Source organism: Lepus europaeus, chromosome 7 (assembly GCF_033115175.1).
Source record: "Lepus europaeus isolate LE1 chromosome 7, mLepTim1.pri, whole genome shotgun sequence".
NCBI lineage: Eukaryota > Metazoa > Chordata > Mammalia > Lagomorpha > Leporidae > Lepus > Lepus europaeus.
This window is the reverse complement of record NC_084833.1, coordinates 74709082-74728513: the sequence shown is the minus strand read 5'-3', so window position 1 is coordinate 74728513 and position 19432 is coordinate 74709082. Positions and strand designations below refer to the sequence as shown.

Sequence of the window (19432 nt, the reverse complement as noted above, 5' to 3'; positions counted from 1 at the left end):
TGCCGGCCGCAGCGCGCTGGCCGTGGCGGCCATTGGAGGGTGAACCAACGGCAAAAGGAAGACCTTTCTCTCTCTCTCTCACTGTCCACTCTGCCTGTCAAAAAAAAAAAAAAAAAAAAGTAGGAGAAAAACCTAGATAATATGTTGCCCTAGATGAATTGGGGTGCTGGCAGCAGTTGCCTGAACCTGTCATTAAGTTTTTATCAACTTTGCAAGCTTGTTGTTAAACAGCCATTTAAAATTATATATAAACTTAATTTATGTTATAGTCAAAGTAATAAATACTGAAAACTCATCAATTACTGATTGTTTTTCATTTTGCACTTGATCTTAGCCAAAAGGCTGAGAAGCGATAATTATTTTTCATTTTGATACCATCTTTGCTCTTGAGGTTGTTTACATCTGTGTATCTGAATGGTGGAAAAACTGTATAATGGTGTGTTGCTATGCATTTCTCTTCAGGTTCTCTTTCAATGACATTATGTCGGTTGTTTGAAATTGGCCATGGTGAGAATATTTATGCCTCTGAAGTTGTAAATGTTGTAAATTGAGGCTTGAGTTAGTGTTTTGCTGATAAAAAAATGATAAAATGTCAAAATGCAAGTGCAAGTTAAGAATATATTGTATCTGTCTAAAGCTGTTACATTTTGATTTTCACAAATTGAGGAAATCCTTCCTATTTAAAATTATTTAGCAAAGAAATTACACAATTAACAAGTGGGGTTTTATTTATTTTATTTAAAGATTTATTAATTTATTTGAAAGGCAGAGTTACAGAGAGAAATAGAGAAAGAGATCTTTCATCCACTGATTCACTCCCCAAATAGCTGTAACAGCCAGAGCTGGGCCAGGCAGAAGCCAAGAGTCTGGAATTCCAACACGTCTTCTATGTGGTTGTGGGGCCCAAATACTTAGGCTATGCTCTGCTGCTTTTCCAGGTGCATTAGGAGGGAGTTGGATTAGAAGTAGAGCAGCTGGGACTTGAACTGGTGCTCATATGTTGCAGGTGGCAGCTTAACCCCTTGGGTGACAATGCTAGCCCCAGGAGTGAGGCTTTTACGTAAACCATCTCTGTTTTTTTATTTGCATCTTAATCAGAAATATAACAATAAATTAACCAACATTCAAGTTAGAACTATTCATTCATTAATTCTACCTTATGTTGGCTGTCATTGTCTTGAGAATTAACTGACAAGTGCAGTTTACAATATAAAGTTACGGGTATTACCCTTATATAATTTATAAAAAATTTCATGTATGTGGATAGGTGCATGGAACCACTGCTTTCCCAGGTGCAGTAGCAGGGAGCTAGATTGGAAGTGTAGCAGTCAGGACTGAAACCTGTGCCCATATGGGATGCTGGTGCTGTAGGTCACGGCTTTTACCTGCTGAGCCACAGCGGTGACCCTAAGATTTAAAATTTTAACTTCATTTTTTAATTCATTTGAAAGGGAGAGAGGGAGGGAGGCAGAGGGAGTAGGGGGAACAGGGAGAGGGAGAGGAGAGAGGTCGTTCATCAATTGGTTCACTCCTTAAATCCCAAATGATTGCAATCAGGTGCTCCTCTTGTGAGTGGGAGGGACCCAAGTGCTTGAGTCATGTGCTGCCTCCCAGGTTGCATATTAACAGGAAGCTTGAATAGGAAACAGAGCTGGGATTCAAACCCATGCCCTCTGATATGGGATGAGCATGAAATAGCTCACCACTGTGCCAAATGCCCATTCCATGTAGTGGGCATTGGCGTATGTTGTTTTACTTAATCCCAGTACCTGTGAGAATTGAAGCTAAGAGAAGTTAACTAATTTTTTAAAGGCTGTGTTCTTTTAAGTGTGTTTGATTACCAGATCCAACTGACAGCAAACTTTTTCAATGCAGCACACTGATTAAAGGGAAAGATAGTGTATGAAAGAAGATATTCCAGTATGTGGAGCAGGAAGAACAAGGATAAATGCAGAGATGAGAAAAAGTAGATTGGGTGTGTGTGTAGAAGGGAATAGAAAAGTGAGTAATGAAGTATGACCTGGGCACTGTATGTTTGTTTTGAGGGGGTGGAGTATATAGTGGTAAATAAGGCTGAAAACTGATCTTGGGAGGGAGGTCTCAAAGGCCATGTTCAGGAACTTTGGCATCATTTTGTAGAAAATCATCAATTTTAGGATAATTTTTTAAGATAAGAGTATTACACATACTATGTGAACATCTATTGGCTAGCATTGCATTTTGCTTTACAACTGCAGACTACTTAGTCACAACTATGGAAATATACTAGGTTATTGAAATCAGGTGTTTAACTAGTTTCTTATGACAGTTCATGAAATTTATGATTATTTTATCTTGTGTCATGAAATTAGGAGTACAACTATACAATTATGTTAGCTTACTACTTTTCTTAGATTGTAATATAATTTTAAAATCGTATTTTTCAGATACTGATCGAGCTTTATCATTATTGGAAGAATATTGCAAAAAGTTAAGGAGACCAGAGGAACAACTGCTGAAAAATGCTGTTAAAAAGGTGATGAGTATCTTTAAGAGCAGCTTATTCCAAGCTTTGCTAGGTATGTGTTAAAAAATTCTTTACCATATTAGTGGTCAGAGTGGGGCTTAATGGTTTAAATAATGTGATAAAAGAACCTGATGTTAACCAAATTTCAAATGAATAACTTCTTGGTAGTGGAATGGAGGATTTTTGTTTATTTTGTTTTCTTTTTCTTATTTAAGGCTAACTTAGAGAAGAATTGTTACAAAATACAAATCAATATGGGTTACTGGAAAAAAAATATATAGTGAAGGAATTTTCTTATAGGAGGAAAAATTTTCACAGGAGAAAAAAACCCGAGTATTTTACTGTTAAAAGTTGAGGATAAATGTGATAAACAAGTTGTCTTCTTCTAGAAATGAATGGTCTAACATGAAAATCACAGATTATAATCTATTAGAATCAAAGTTTTACTGTAAAATAAAATAAAAACAAGCACTCTTTCATATCATTTGCTTTTCTTATTAGGAAAATTTAATATCCAGAACTGAAAAGTTTATTGAAAATCTCAGTGTTTTGGGATTCTCCCTAATTTTGTGAATCAAACTATATGATGTTTTACCTCATGTTTATTCTCCAACTTGTTAAGAATTGTGAAGAAAATAAAGGATATGATTTGCTTATAATGTTATGCATAGATATTTGGAATTATGCAAAAGTTAGCTTTTCTTTTTTCATATTGTAGGAGATAAACTAAAGATATAAATATTCCCCCCAAAAAACTTACTGAATAATTCTTAAAAACCTACACTGCATACAGTATGTTTTAAAGAAATAACTGAGCTTACTATTTATTTTCATGGCTTTTTCAGGTCTAGTGGTTATTGATACGAAATCTAAAAATGGGAATTTAGAGGCTTAATCTTAAAATTTTTTTACTTATGTTCTCATAATGTCTACACTTATTGATAAGAACTCAAACTTTACAGTTTGAATATAATTTTAAAAATCACTAAATGTCAAACATCTGAAAATCAGTTTATTGAATAGAAATAGAAGTAAAAGCTTTATTATGGGTTACTTTATTTTTTTAAATATGCATTTATTTATTTGAAAGAGTTACAGAAAGAGAAGGAGAGGCAGAGAGAGAGAGGTCTTCCATCTGCTGATTCACTCCCTAATTGGCCGCATCTGTAGGAGCTGCGCCCATCCGAAACCAGGAGCTTCTTCCTGTCTACCACATGAGTGCAGGGACCCAAAGACTTGGGCCCTCTTCTGCTTTCATAGGCCATAGCAGAGAGCTGGATTGGAAGTGGAGCAGCCCAGACTTGAATCGGTGACCAAATGGGATGCCAACACTACAGGTGGCCACTTTACCTGCAGTGCTGGCCCAGGTTAATTTATTTAAAATATTTTATTGTGGGGGCCCAGCGCTGTGGTGCAGCAGGTTAAAGCCCCAGCCTGCAGCACAGGTATCCCATATCGGCTTTGGTTTGAGTTCTGGTTGCTCCACTTCTGATCCAGCTCTCTGCTATGGCCTGGGAAAGCAGTAGAAGATGCCTCAAGTCCTTGGGCCCCTGCACCCATGTTGAAGACTTAGAAGAAATTCCTGGCTCCTACCTTTGGATCAGCTCAGTTTTGGCTATTGTGGTGTTCTGGGGAGTGAACCAGCAGATAGAAGAATCTCTCTCTCTCTCTCTGTAACTCTTTCAACTAAATAAAAATAGATCTTTAAAAAAATAAAATATTCTATTGTTGCTAGCAAGAATTAATGACAAAAATAACTGTAATCATCTCAGCTGGCATTGAATAAAAGTAACTCTGAGTCTCACAGAACTTAAATAAACTCCGTCATTAGAGAATAGTGTTTGAGAGGGCATTTTGAAACCGCAGGTTTCACAATTAAAAACTAATTGTTTCATCTAGTTGATAATTAGTAAAGACCATTACTTAAATGGCAGTGTATCTAAATAGATTTGTGTGCTGTATTTGTTTAAGACTGGTTAAATCTTTTAAGAGCCTGAGCTTCAGAGAACCTGATTTAGGAAGAGCATTTTTGGATGATTTAGATAACTCTTTATTTTGATAATGTAATCATTTGATAACATAATATTATTACCTAGGACATAAAACAAATGAGTGCCACATAATTGCATTTTGCCATTATTTTAAGTGAGTGATAAATATCTTGGCTTAAAACCTATGGTGAAATTTGAATTTCTCTAATAAAATGAAAGGCAACAATAATCTGTAAAAAGCTGTTATGTAAGCAATCCTAATGCCCAGCTTTGAGTGGATAGATTTGCTTTAGTTGATCTTTAAAATTCATTTTAGGATAAACCTGAGTACAAATAATGGAGTACCCTTGTACAACAAAAATAATTTTCTGTTGAATTCTGTGTGGGTAGCTAAATACTGATTTCTTCTTCTTGAATGTTTGAGTGGTGTCACTGTATTTTCTTTAAGGGCACAAAAGAAAAAAGTCATATTGCCTTTTACATCCTGAAGAGGATTTATATCTTTATAAAAGCATAGATAGGGAGGCATTGATAGGGCATTGTGTTTTAAAATTTGCTTTGTGTCTGAACCAGTTTTCTCCGTCTCATTATTTTTTTTTTGTTTACAAGTAATAGTGACTTCACCCATTGTTTTGATATAGTACATGGAAAGAGTATATTGCAGGAGTCCCCACTAACTGCAACAACACAAGGGAATTATAATGCAGAAAAAGGAACAAAAATGGATGATAAAATATGCAACTATCATTGTATAATGTGCTTTAAGTCTTACATGTGACTAGGAAACCAAATCCTCTTTTTACAGATGAAAAGCATCACTCACTGTACAAATGAATGCTATTTTCATTTTGTGATCTTTCATGATATGCTAGAAAAGAACACTACTATGTCTCGGTATCATCTTTGAGGACTAAAATTCTGTGACTGTGACCAGTATTATAGGGTACAAAACATTTATACATTTGTTTTGTGGTAACACAACAGAATATGATAACAAAGGCATTAGTTTTTAAATTAATTTTAAAAATATAATTTTAATTATAAAGGTAATCATTTGGAATTTTTTTGTAATGAAGGAGAAGAATATAAAATCCATTGATAAAATACAAGCTATGTGATAAGCATGGAGAATGAAGAACTGTTTAACTTTATTCTAAAGTCCCTGTATTAATTCTTTTGATTTCTCATTTTACCAATAGCTGAAAGTGGAAAAAAGTCACTTTTGTTGTTTTGAAAATTAGTAATCAATCTTCATTGAGGTACAAAGCAAAAATATTAAAAAGGGCAATATGCTAGAAGCTACACGTTTTGATGTCAGGCGTAGGGTGACATCTTGTGGCAAAACTAAGAAAAAAGCTTATCCTATGGAAAATTACAGTTTTATGGTGATTACAATATCAGTACCTTCAGAATTTGCATATAAGTGGATTGGAATCCCATGATTTCCTACAAACTAATATAAGTCATTTAGAGTAGCTAAAATATTTGGATTCTCAAGGCACTCTACTAGGTTATTCTTCATTTTGGTGATGAAGGGGCAAGATGGAACATTTTTCTTATTTTTATAGTCTTCAAAGTCTACTTTGAAAGCTTAAATCTCTGTATTACCATCATAATTATTTATTTAAAAATGTTAATACAATGGGTCAATTCATTTTTATGTGTGTGACACAAATATCGTTTGTTTTTATAATTTGTTGAGAATTGTGTCTTATTTAGTCATTACTTACACAAGTATGGGAAGGACTATACATATATTTCATCCTTTTCTGGAATCTTAATTGACTTGTTTATCTAATTTGTCCTCTCATTTCACTACTTTGAGAGAAATTTTGGGAAAGACTGACAACAGAATGGACAATAAAGTGGAACTTTATTTAAAACTCTACTAGTAGTGATATCTTACAAAAAAGTGCCTATCCTGTTTCATGGAGACTGGTAAACCTTATGTATCAGACTCTGTGTTAGAGTAAAATACTTCTTATTTCCATAAAACTTAACAGGGAGCCTTATGGCTACTTGAGACTAGTAGCAATAGGGGTTATACAACAAATGTATACATATTGGGATTTATCATTTCCTTGTTGGAAACTTCTTCCTTGTTCCTCCTTGCTAGAAGCTTTAACCTGCCCTTTGATTACATCTCACAACATTTTGTTCATATTACTATAAAGCACTTACTATGTTTTCTTGTAATAAATTGAATATATTTTTACTCCCACCAAGAGTCTGAGTATTTTGAGGCTGGGGATTATATCTAATTAAGCTTTGTACCCCCAGAATGTGGATCGCTAAAGATAAAAATGGGCCTTTAATGCATTTTTATTCTTTTACTCAGTTTTTAAAATTCCTGTCATGTGATAGACATTGTGCTAAGCAATGGAGATGTAGGAGTGAACTACAGAGCATGGTCCTTACCTTTAAGGGCAAGTGGAGAAAGGAGACATTAAATAAGGAACTAGTTAATTATTAATAATAATTATAATTAATAATGGTGTTAAGGGTACAAAATAAATATGTATAATGGTTTTGTCACATTTTAGTTTGAGTAAAGAAAAATCCGGCTACATATTTTCCCCAAATCGTAATTCTAATGTACTATTTTTATTTCAAAATAATATTTACTTGAAAACATAATGGCTATTTTGGTCTTAGTGTATACTTTCTGCCATCTGATCATTAAGACATCAAGGATTTTTTTTTTATAGATGATGGTGATTGTAAATTCCATAGAGTTGGGTGAATTTGGGGGCAACTTGGCTGTAATTTTCTAAAAGAGAGATTCTCCAAGCATGGTTCTTGGACCAGCAGCACTGGTCTCTTGTAAAGTTGGTTAGCATTGTAAATTTTTGGGTCTCAATCCAGACCTACTGAATCAGAAACTCTGTAAGTAGGGCTCAGCAAATAGTGATTTAGTAATCCTTCCAGGTGATTCTGAGGAATGTTAATGTTTGAGAACATGTGTTCTAAATGGGTAGATATTTAGCCATCTGGAGAAAGTAAAGTAATTATTAATCTTTAACAAGTATAATGAATCATTCCCTTTCTGGAATGTATGTCTCAAGAGAATTCACAAATATCGCTGTGGCATCTAAGTTTCCTTTGGAAATGAGGTAGTATATATAGTAGTATGCCTGAAATATATAAGTGATTTTTTTCCCTTTTTTATACTTAATGATAATTTGTACCTGTGTTACTGTGGATGGAGAACAGTGAAGCTACATTGAGATGCTGCTGTTTGGCAGTAGGTGAGAGACCCACTTGATAATGCTTGCTGCATGTGCTTTGGTGAAACAAACAAGTTACATGTTACAGACCTTAAAATAAATCTTGACTGGGGCCGGCACCGTGGCTCAACAGGCTAATCCTCAGCCTTGTGGCGCCGGCACACCGGGTTCTAGTCCCGGTTGGGGCACCGGATTCTGTCCCGGTTGCCCCTCTTCCAAACCAGCTCTCTGCTGTGGCCCGGGGGTGCAGTGGAGGATGGCCCAAGTGCTTGGGCCCTGCACCTGCATGGGAGACCAGGAGGAAGCATCTGGCTCCTGCCTTCGGAATAGCGTGGTACGCCGGCCGCAGCACGCTGGCCGTGGCGGCCATTGGAGGGTGAACCAACGGCAAAGGAAGACCTTTCTCTCTGTCTCTTCTCTCTCTCACTGTCCACTCTGCCTGTCAAAAATAAATAAGTCTTGACTGGTTAAAACAATGAATTATTAAATTCTGAGATGCTAAGGTCTATTGTATTCCTGCTTAATTGTTTACAAAATCATGTAAATGAAAATGAGTGTAGATATTCCAGTTACTGCATTTGAGTAATAATAATTAACAAGATATTTATGAAATGTTTAAATGTGTAGACAAATGCATGTGGATGTTTCTAAAACCAAATTTCTACTTAATAAGCTTAAAATCAATTGGGAAGGTAATATTCACAGATGTGCTAAAAAGTACAAGACAGCATGTAGTTAAGGACTACACTTTGGGATCTGGACCAAAGCATTATAGGAGTTCAGAGAAGCATGAGGTTATTATAGTTTGGTGTTATCATGAAAGCTTTTACATAAAATGTAAACGACAGCTGAGTCTTTTTCACTGATAGGATGTGGATTGGAAGAGAGGATGGAGAAAGACATTTTCCCTATGCATCCATGTGTTCATTCATTTGCAATATATTTATTGGACACTATGCCAAGCACTGTGATACACACTTGGGAGAGGGCATTAAGCAAAATTTCATAGTTTATATTAGCAATTATGATAGGGGCCGGCGCCAAGGCTCACTTGGTTAATCCTCTGCCTGCAGTGCCGGCATCCCATATGGGCCCTGGGTTCTAGTCTTGGTTTTTCCTCTTCCAGTCCAGCTCTCTGCTGTGGCCCAGGAAGGCAGTGGAGGATGGCCCAAGTGCTTGGGCCCCTGCACCTGCATGGGAGATCAGGAAGAAGCACCTGGCTCCTGGCTTCAGATCGGCACAGCGCCGGCCATGGCAGCCATTTGGGGAGTGAAGACCTTTCTCTCTCTCTCTCTCTCTCACTGTCTATAACTCTACCTGTCAAATAAATTAAAAAAAAAAAAACCAATTGTGATAAGTGCTACAAAGGGGAATTAGAGGTTGCTACAAGTGAGAGATTTAGCTTTAGCAGTGGAATCAGGGAAAAAAGAGTGGTATCTGAAGTGTTGAAAATTACACGGATTCATAGAGGCTCAAAGGAGAGTGAGAAATGATTCTGACTAGAACAGGAGTTCAATATGTTCTTGATACTTAGTCTCTTAAATGTTCCCTAGTAGTTGGACAAAATATCTCTTCCATAGACTTTTAAGTCTTTAAGTTTGAGGGTATACTTGAGGTATAAGAATAGTGAGGAAAAGATGTGACTAAATTGTTATGATTCCCTTAGTGGTGTGTTTTTTATGTCAGGTGGGCTCTTAAGTTAAATCTGACACTTTGGGTTCTGCTATTCTTGGCTCTGAACTTCGTATATTTACTGTAAGACTTGTCACTATGGCAGGTGTTTGACACAGTGGTTAACATTGATGCTTGGGACACCTGCATCTCATATCAGAGTGCCTGGGTTTGATTTCTGGCTCTGCTCCCAATTGCAGCTTCCTGATCATCTGTACTCCCAGAGGCAGCAGGTGATGGCTCAAGTAGTTGTGTCCTTTCCATCCGTGTGAAAGACCTGGGTTAAATTCCTGGCTCCTGTCTTTGGCCTGGCCCACTCTCAGCTATTGTGCGCATTTGGAGAGTAAATCAGAGGATGAGAGGTCTCTGTCTTTTGGATGTTCTCTCTTTCAGATACATAAAATAAATTTAAAAGAAGGACTTATGGGGGAATGGTGTTGTGGTGCAGTTTGTTAAGACATGGCTTGCAACACTGGCATCCCATATGGGAGAAAAGGTTTGAGTCCCAGTTCACTGCTTCTGATCTAGCTCCCTGCTAATGCACGAGGGAAAGCAAGGAAAGTTGTCCCAAGTACTTGGGTCCCTGCCATTCACCTGGGAAATCTAGGTGGAGTTTTGGGCTCCTGAATTCAGCCTGGCTCCGATCTTCTGTTGTGGCCAGTTGGGGGAGTAAACCAGAGGATGGAAGATCTCTCTCTAATCTCTACCTCTCCTTCCCTCTGGGTCAATTGGCCTTTCAAATAAAAAAAACAAAAAAACAAAAAAACAAAAAAACAAAGATTTATGTCACCAGATGGCACCATTTAACTAAATTTATGTGCTTCAGAGTCTTATGAGGCTGCTTGTTTCTGAATGCTGAATGATTTTATTTGTACTGTAGCTGAAATAGGAAAAAAATCATTTCAATGGCTTATGAGACTTCTTTACACAATAAGGTCATGAAATCTGAAAGGTCTGTTTGAAGCATAAATGAATCTGGTGATTTCTGCTAGGTATATAATAAATGAAAATTTGATGATGACCACTGTAACTAGAAAGTGGTAGTTGGCAAAAAAAAACACAATATGTTTTCCCATCCGGGTTTTCCAATAGCAGAAATACTAATATTACTAACATTATAGCCTAAATTCAACATTCAGTTGTTGAAATACTTTCAGGGAGTTGATAGACATAACAAAAGTACAGAGAATATTCTGTTATTTTAGGAATAAGAGTATCTTAGATTATAATTAAATAATTCTACATTATTTAGAAATAAGGTTTTTCCAGATGTCCTGATTTAGCATGGTAATTATATAAAAAATGTGTTCTCTATTGAGTATATATTCTATTGAACTGTGAAACTGATGAAATTAGTGTAACATGATACAGACTGTTTTCCTTAGTGTAAACATCCAACCATAAGGAAATCAGAATTTATTACTTGGTTAAAAACCTCCTTAATATTTTTTTCTTTAAGTAGAATTAATTACTTTCTCCCTTTGTTTGCATAGTATTTGTATTTCTGGTGCAGTACATCCTATTCTGTTGTTAATTGATTGCATTTTAGTCTCCTTCAGTACACTTTCAGTTTCTTGAATGTAGGAAGGAATTGGTTCTAATTGAACCAATGTCTGGCATGGAATAGTCTTTTCATTAAATTTCTTTCGTTTCACAAAATGTATTTGAACTTTTATTCTTGAGAGACTACTTTAGACTTTGGAAATTTAATGATAAGACAGATGTGTACTCTGTTTTCATGGAGTTCATGGCTACTAACAGAGAGACATTAATCAAATATAATTGTTATGAGTACTTTAAAATAGGTATTTGGGCTAAACAGATAAAATTGAAAGGAATTTCTTCAGCTGATCAAAATCATATTTATATGTATTTATTTAAAATATTTAGATACTATTGGTGAATTAAAACTTCTAGTAGCCTTTTACTAGTGTTAGAATGAAGTTCAAACTTCTTACCTGTAAGATTCCCTATCACCCATGCTTACCTGTCATATCTCTACTCTTTCCTATTTAGAATCCTCCAGGCATGCTGACTTTTGCTCTGCTCTAAATGTTGTCTCAGAATGTTCCCACCTGGTTTTCTTTTGTCTGGGGTGCTTTTATACTCAGATCTTTTCATTACTGGTGTGTAAAGTACATTTCCACCTCCCTCCCTAGCTCTATATCATCCCCAAATCACATTTACCATAATGCCCTCTTATTTCTTTTTTTTTTTAACTTTTATTTAATGAATATAAATTTCCAAAGTACAGCTCATGGGTTACAATGGCTTCCCCCTCCCAAAACTTCCCTCCCACCCACAACCCTCCCCTTTCCCGCTCCCTCTCCCCTTCCAATCACATCATGATTCATTTTCAATTCTCTTTATATACAGAAGATCAGTTCAGTATAAATTAGGTAACAATTTCAACAGTTTGCCCCCATATAGCAACACAAAGTGAAAAAAATACTGTTGGAGTACTAGTTATAGCATTAAATAAGAGTGTACAGCACATTAAAGGCAGAGATCCTACATATTATTTTTTTTTAACAATTAATTAATTTTCTATGCCATTTCCAATTTAACACCAGGGGTTTTTTTTTTTTTTTCATTTCCAATTATCTTTATATACAGGAGATCGATTCAGTATATAATTAGTAAAGATCTCATCAGTTTGTACCCACGCAGAAACACAAAGTGTAAAAATACTGTTTCAGTACTAGTTATAGCATCACTGCACATTAGACAACACATTAAGGACAGATCTCACATGGGATGTAAGTACACAGTGACTCCTGTTGCTGACTTAACAATTTGACACTCTTGTTCATGGCGTCAGTAATCTCCCTAGGCTCTAGTCATGAGTTGCCAGGGCTATGGAAGCCTTTAGGGTTCACTGACTTTGATCTTATTCCGATAGGGTCACAGTCAAAGTGGAAGTTCTCTCCTCCCTTCAGAGAAAGGTACCTCCTTCTTTGATGGCCCCGTTCTTTCCACTGGGATCTCACTCACAGAGATCTTTCATTTAGGTCTTCTTCTTTTTTTCTTTTCCATGGTATCTTGGCTTTCCATGCCTACAATGCTCTCATGGGCTCTTCAGCCAGATCCGAAAGCCTTAAGGGCTGATTCTGAGGCCAGAGTGTTGTTTAGGACATCTGCTGCCCTCTTATTTCAATTACTGTGTGTGTCACTATGAGAATTTTTTTTTTTTGACAGGCAGAGTTAGACAGTGAGAGAGAGACAGAGAGAAAGGTCTTCTTTTTCTGTTGGTTCACCCCCAAAATGGCCGCTATGGCTGACATGCTGTGGCCAGCGTGCTGCGCTGATCCAAAACCAGGAGCCAGGTGCCAGGTGCCTCCTCCTGGTCTCCCATGAGAGTGCAGGGCCCAAGCACTTGGGCCATCCTCCACTGCCTTCCCGGGCCACAGCAGAGAGCTGGCCTGGAAGAAGAGCAACCGGGACTAGAACCTGGGTTGCTGACACTGCAGGTGGAGGATTAGCCTAGTGAGCCGCAGCGCCAGCCAAGAATTTTTTGGGGTATGCTTATTGCATGACTCTTCTAGAATGTAAATTTCATAAAAACACTCATCTTACCTGTCCTATTCAATCTTGTATCTTTTATTTTAGTTAAGTACTTAACATATAACAATCACTAAATAAATGACTATAAATTGAATATATGAATAATTGAGTGTTGTAGCATGCCTGGTCCTTTTTAGATTCTCAAGTTAGAAATATACTTATTTGAAAGGAGTGGAAATCTTACTAAGCAACTAGGGTTTTAGGTTTATTATACAGGAAGTCCAAAGGTAGGCAAATGCTAGCATTAAGTTGCATCATAGGAAAGTTCCAGCAAAATGTCTCTTCATTTATTCTGGTGTTTCTCTCATGTTTACTGTTTCATGATCATTACATGGTTTCAGTGGTCCTAGATACCATATCCATATGTAAGGCATCAAGAAAGAGGTATAAAAAAGAGGATCAGCTTCAATATTCATTGTTCTTTGTTTTATCAAGAAAGCAAACCATCCCCAGAGCTGCCACCTGTGTCATACCTCCTTCCTAGTATAGATTTTCTTTAGGTCATACTGGTCAGAACTGGGTCACATGACCACCACTAACACAAAGGAGGCTAAGAAATGGAGGAAAGTATTGTAATGATTTGTTTAAACCAATCATGAGTCTCTGAGGTGGGTCCATTACTGTTTACTGTTGCCCACAAAATTGGTGTCCTATTAGTGTAGAATGAGGGGAAAACAGCTATTGAATGAAAAAGTAAAGGTATCTGTTGTACATATATTGTCTGTAATCCTCATCAGTATTATTATCCATGTTATTAATCCATCTTAAAAACATAAAAACCAAATTTGTAATAGCTAAGTAAGTTGGAGATTCTATAATTGTTGACTTCATAACTAACGTTGGATATTGGGAATCTAGACAAATCAGAACTGCAGAGCGTGAGGCAGAACTCTAGTTCTATTAGACAAGCTTTCAGAAACTTGATTGAATTTGTAAGTAGAAGAAAAGGACTGAGGGATAATTGTCCTATGTCAAAGGGATCTGAGAGTCAGTAGAGCCTCTAAACGTATGGTATATGATCTTGGGCAATTCACCTGATTTTTTTGGACTTCAGTATCTTGATCTGTAAATATCAGTTGTCTCCATATTCTCTTATGACTCTTGTTTATGATGGATTCATATTGAGTTCTAATTCTACCTTTTTTCTGACTATAATTTTGCTGTACACTTGGTGTACTTGCTTAATAGGTAGTTTTAGCATTAGTGATACCTTGACTTATTCAAACATAGGGAAATAATAATTATTTAGCCATAGTCTTTTCTTTTTTGTTAACGATTTTTAAATTGCTTTGCAGGAGAGAAAGCAATTTATGTTTTAAAATAGTTTTGTTTCAGAAAAAAGAAGAGGAAAAGAGACAAAGTTACATTGAAATGCAATTTATTTCCTTAGAAAAGCAGAGTCAGATGCTGGGGAGAGGAGGACAACCTGGGAATGGGGTAGGAATGAGAGGTTTAGGCTGGTAAAGTGGTAAATTAAGTACCCAGGTAACACCATTCTGTTTGGAAAGATCTTTTCCATATTCCTGTAATAACCTAAACTATTAAATTATTAGAATCTAAGTTATTAGGTTATATAATACTGAGGTAGATTTTTAAATTTTTTTATTCTTTCTCTTATTACATGGATGGCTAAATACAAAGGGTTGATTATTGTGATTTTCTCATAGTAAATAAAAGCCACATTTTTCAATTCATGATAACAAAGTAAAAAAGTGCAGCCTCTAAATTGAAGAATATGATCTAGGGGGAATAAAGGAAAAACTCACTCTTTTTCATGCCCAGGGAATGAATTTTTGAAAGAGAAAGGAACAATGGAAAGACAACAATGTGGTCAGATTAGTGTCTGAAAAGGGAAGTCATCCCTGAAAATAGAGTTAATCTTCTATCTGCCAGATTCCTACTTAGGATTTTTGAGGGTAGGCCAGCTGCTATTTATGCTGTTTGAAACTGCTCATCCACATTAGAATATGTATGGTGGTGCAGGCAAAGAATCTCTGGCTTTTAGTTTTCCTGAGTCACTTCTGATTATATTGTTTAATAGTCACAACTGAGAGTCTGGCAGGGGAGCTTCTAGCAGGATGTCATCTACTGGAAGTGAGATGGCTTTGTAGCAGAGTCTGGCTGCTTTCTGAGGCTGAGTGGGAATTATAACATGACTTCAGGGAGGAATGTAGGAGTGTAGTGCCAGTAGAACCCAAGGTGAATATGGTCAGCCAGGCAGAGCCCTTGGGATCATTTTCTGAGCCAATAAAACAGGTCCCAGGTCCAAACAGTTTTCCATTCCACATTAGAGGTCAGAAAATGTGCCAAAGGATAGCATATTGCTCTACTTAAGCTAACTGATTTCTACTGTAAGACTATGAAGGAAGATAAGTCACATGCTTCCCATTATCCCCTATATACCTGGGCAATGTGTGTTTTTTTTTTTTTTTTTTTTTACTTTTTGACAGGCAGAGTGGACAGTGAGAGAGAGAAACAGAGAGAAAGGTCTTCCTTTTGCCGTTGGTTCACCCTCCAATGGCCGCCGCGGCTGGTGCGCTGCGGCCGGTGCACCGCGCTGATCCGAAGGCAGGAGCCAGTTGCTTATCCTGATCTTCCATGGGGTGCAGGGCCCAAGAACTTGGGCCATCCTCCACTGCACTCCCGGGCCACAGCAGAGAGCTGGTTTGGAAGAGGGGCAACCGGGACAGAATCCGGCACCCCGACTGGGACTAGAACCCGGTGTGCCGGCGCCGCAAAGCAGAGGATTAGCCTGTTGAGCCACGGCGCTGGCCCTGAGCAATGTTTTAAAGAGAAGGAGGAAGCATGATGAGAGGGAAACTTTATGAATGAGAAGTTTTAACTGACAGAAATTGTTTAAATGTTTGCAGCAAATGATATTTTATCCTATTTTTTAATATTTTATTTTTTGAGATAATGTAATTCTGATTCACATTAATATCAAAGGCTTTTGGCACTACTAAATAAAGAGTTTATTCAACAAATAAAAAATAAAAAGACCATAATCCAGCAGGAAAATAGAAGAGGCTATATTCAATAATCAGAGGAAAAGATGTTCTGGTCACAAAACAGTAAAACTGCAGTAATATATAATTCCTATAATTTGTTTGACAAGTGTTTTTTATTTTCTCCTGAAACCTTTTATTTAAGGTACACAAACTTCATGCATTTCATAAGTACAACTAAAGGAACATAGTTATTCTTCCCACCATACCTGCCCTCCAGCCTGCCTTTTTTCCTCTTTCCGCTCATATTCTCATTCTTATTTTCTACTACATAGAACTCTATACCAAATAAAGAGTTCAACAAATAGCATGAAAACAAAACAAGTTGTTCCTCAACAGTTTTTTGATTTCTGTCTTGATTTCTTCTATGACCCACTGTTCATTCAGGAGCATGTTTTTCAGTCTCCATGTGTTTGCATATGTTCTAGAGATTCTTGAGTTACTGATTTCCAGCTTCATTCCATTGTGGTCAGAGAAGATGCATGGCATGATTTTATTTTATTTTTTCTTAAATTGCTGAGACTTGTTTTATGGCCTAGCCGTGGTCTGTCCTAGAGAAAGTTCCATGCACTGGTGAGAAGAATGTGCATTCTGGAACTGTAGGATGAAAAGTTCTATAGATATCCATTAGGTCCATTTGGTCTATATTAACTGTTGTTTCTTTGCTGATTTTCTGTCTGGTTGTCCATTGCTGAGAGTGGGGTATTGAAGTCCCATTACTATTGTATGGGAGTTTATATCTCTCTTTAGATCAATTAACATTTCTCTTAAATAGCCTGGTGCCCTGTAATTAGGTGTGTATACATTTATACATTGTATAGTGCTGTTCTTTGTCTAACAGCTTTTGTGTTAAAGTCTATTTTGTCTGATATTAGGATGGCTACACCTGCTCTCTTTTTGGTTTCTATTGGCATGGAATATCTTTTTCCATCCTTTCACTTCCAGTCTGCATGTATCTTTGTTGGTGAGATGTGTTTCTTGTAGGGAACAAATAGATGGTTTTTTTTTTTTTTAACTTTTATTTAATGAATATAAATTTCCAGTGTACAGCTTATGGATTACAATGGCTTCCCCCCCATAACTTCCCTCCCACCCGCAGCCCTCCCCTCTCTCGCTCCCTTTCCCCTTCCATTCACATCAAGATTCATTTTCAATTCTCTTTATATACAGAAGATCAATTTAGTATAAAGATTTCAACAGTTTGCACCCACATAGAAACACAAAGTGAAACATACTGTTTGAGTACTAGTTATAGCATTAAATCACAATGGACAGCACATTAAGGACAGAGATCCCACATGAGGAGCAAGTACACAGTGGCTCTTGTTGTTGACCCAACAAATTGACACTCTAGTTTATGGCGCCAGTAACCACCCTAGGCTCTCGTCATGAGTTGCCAAGGCTATGGAAGCCTTCCAAGTTTGCCGACTCTGATCATATTTAGACAAGGTCATAAAAGACAGAGTGAGGATAGTAACCAATGATCCTAAGAGTGGCATTTACCAGGTTTGAACAATTATACAGCATTAAGTGGGGAAGAGGACCATCAGTACACACAGGTTGGGAGTAGAGCCATTGGTGGTAGAGTAGAGGTTATGATTACAAAGGAATGAGGCCCAAGTGCACTAGACAGGGCCTAGAACAAAGGACAGAGTCATTATTAGAGGAGCTAAGAAAGGTGCTGTCTAAGCTACAATTAAGTTTTCTGATTGAGAGGCAAATAGAACCTGATAGAAGGGGCTTGATAATAATCTGGTGGGCTTTAGGCCTTGTAAAATCAGAGGCCCAGACCTATCTATCTCTTCACATGGGGTATATCCTAAGGGAGGTGTGAACCTCCTAGGGGAAGGCACTCTGTTGACTTTCATTACTTGGCTGGCCTGGGAGGAGAGCTGGCCAGGTAAAGGCAGGGGGCATCTCTAACAAGAAATTTACAGTTCTGCCTGCAATGTTGCTGACCCTACTTGACCATCCCCTCAGCTGCAGTGGTCACTTTGGAAGTTGGGCTGAGTGAAGGGCTTTTCAGCTTAGAGCCAATAAGATCTGTGGCTCTGACCTGGGCATCCTTCGACTCCAGGGCAGGTCCATTTCCAGTGATCCAACTCTTGGCAGAGCTGCCAGGGCTCTTCACAAGCTGACTTCTGCTGAAGCCCAGGCTTACCTCATTGAAAGCCACTGCAGTGGACTGGCCTGTTGGGTCTCCTTGAGGGCAGATCACTGTATAGATCAGCCATTAATAGGCCTGCCACCCATTGCTTCTGATGCCTAGCTTTCTTTTCCTCCTGGTTTGTGTTCAAGCAGACCAGAGGATGCAAGTCAAGGGAGTGCCCGTATCCCATCTCTAATCTTCGGTGGCCTGAACTACAAGTCTATAGTCACAGGCTTGTTCTGTAGTAGTTTTTCTAAGGTAGACAATGCCCATGAGGAAAATTATATTCTCACTTTAAAACTTTCTTTCCCTTTGGTCTGAAAGGGAGGTTTTTTTCTACTTACTGTATACTTCGCTGATGGCGAAGTGAATCTAGCTATGAGATTATTATTTAAGTTCTTATTTTGGCTATGCTATTACAGAAAAATGTTAGCCATCTCTTTTCTAAGGTCTATAGATTAAATTGTGCGTCCTACAGATTCCTTCATAATAGAATTAGTTTCCTACCTTGAAGAGAATAGAGAAATGAAAGAACAAGTTGGGCTTAGAATAGAGAAATGAGGGAGCAAGTCCTAGATCGCTTGCTGACAATAGCAATATCACATGAATACTTAGCAAACCGTTTCAACCATTAGATAACAACTTAAGAAAACATTTACCAGAAGGTCCAATGCCTTCTATAAATTTTAAGAATCATGTATTTGAAAACACCTCTTAAATATCTAACATGGTGTAGTTTGTTTAACCAGTAAACTTAAGCACAACCATATAAAATGTTTTTAGTTTCTTTCTACCAACAAGTTTAAAACATATGATACACAGATTCAGGTCCCACAAATTAAAATGTATCTTTGATTGATTTTAGCAGCTTAAATTTATGGACAATCTTATCTATAAGCCATTTAAAATAAAACTCTTAATAAAATTTCCTATGTGGACATACAATATGTACACACATATAACATAGCATAATAGACCAATATAGCAATTTTAATAATAGCTTTTAAAATCTTTAACTCTTTTTGTAGATTGCCAATTGATTTGAATTGCTTTTTGTTTTTAGATTACTTTAACACATTGCTTTAACAGAGCATCAGAGTTTAATTCTATGTCAAAGAGAAATTGAGCTTCCTGTGATCTTTTGCTGTGAGGTTTCCTTCCTTTACCTTCTTTCATATTGGTGATCATGTTTCTGTGTTTCTGTGTGTAACACTTCTTTAAGCATCTTTTGCAGGGCAGGATGAGTGGCAACAAATTCTTTCAGTTTCTGTTTGCTATGAAAAGTCTTAATTTCACCTTCATTCACAAATGAGAGCTTT

At 37.1% G+C, this 19432-nt stretch overlaps 1 protein-coding gene across 1 annotated transcript in view; it reads left to right on the top strand.

Annotated features, from left to right (window-relative positions):
• The window catches only part of DLG2 (discs large MAGUK scaffold protein 2), a 2175716-nt gene that overhangs the window by 11832 nt on the left and 2144452 nt on the right, over positions 1-19432 (top strand). Inside the window, exon 2 of the mRNA XM_062196791.1 lies at positions 2427-2558. Within this exon, the coding sequence (XP_062052775.1) occupies positions 2427-2558 (132 nt within the window). The remainder of the gene's footprint in view (positions 1-2426; positions 2559-19432) is intronic.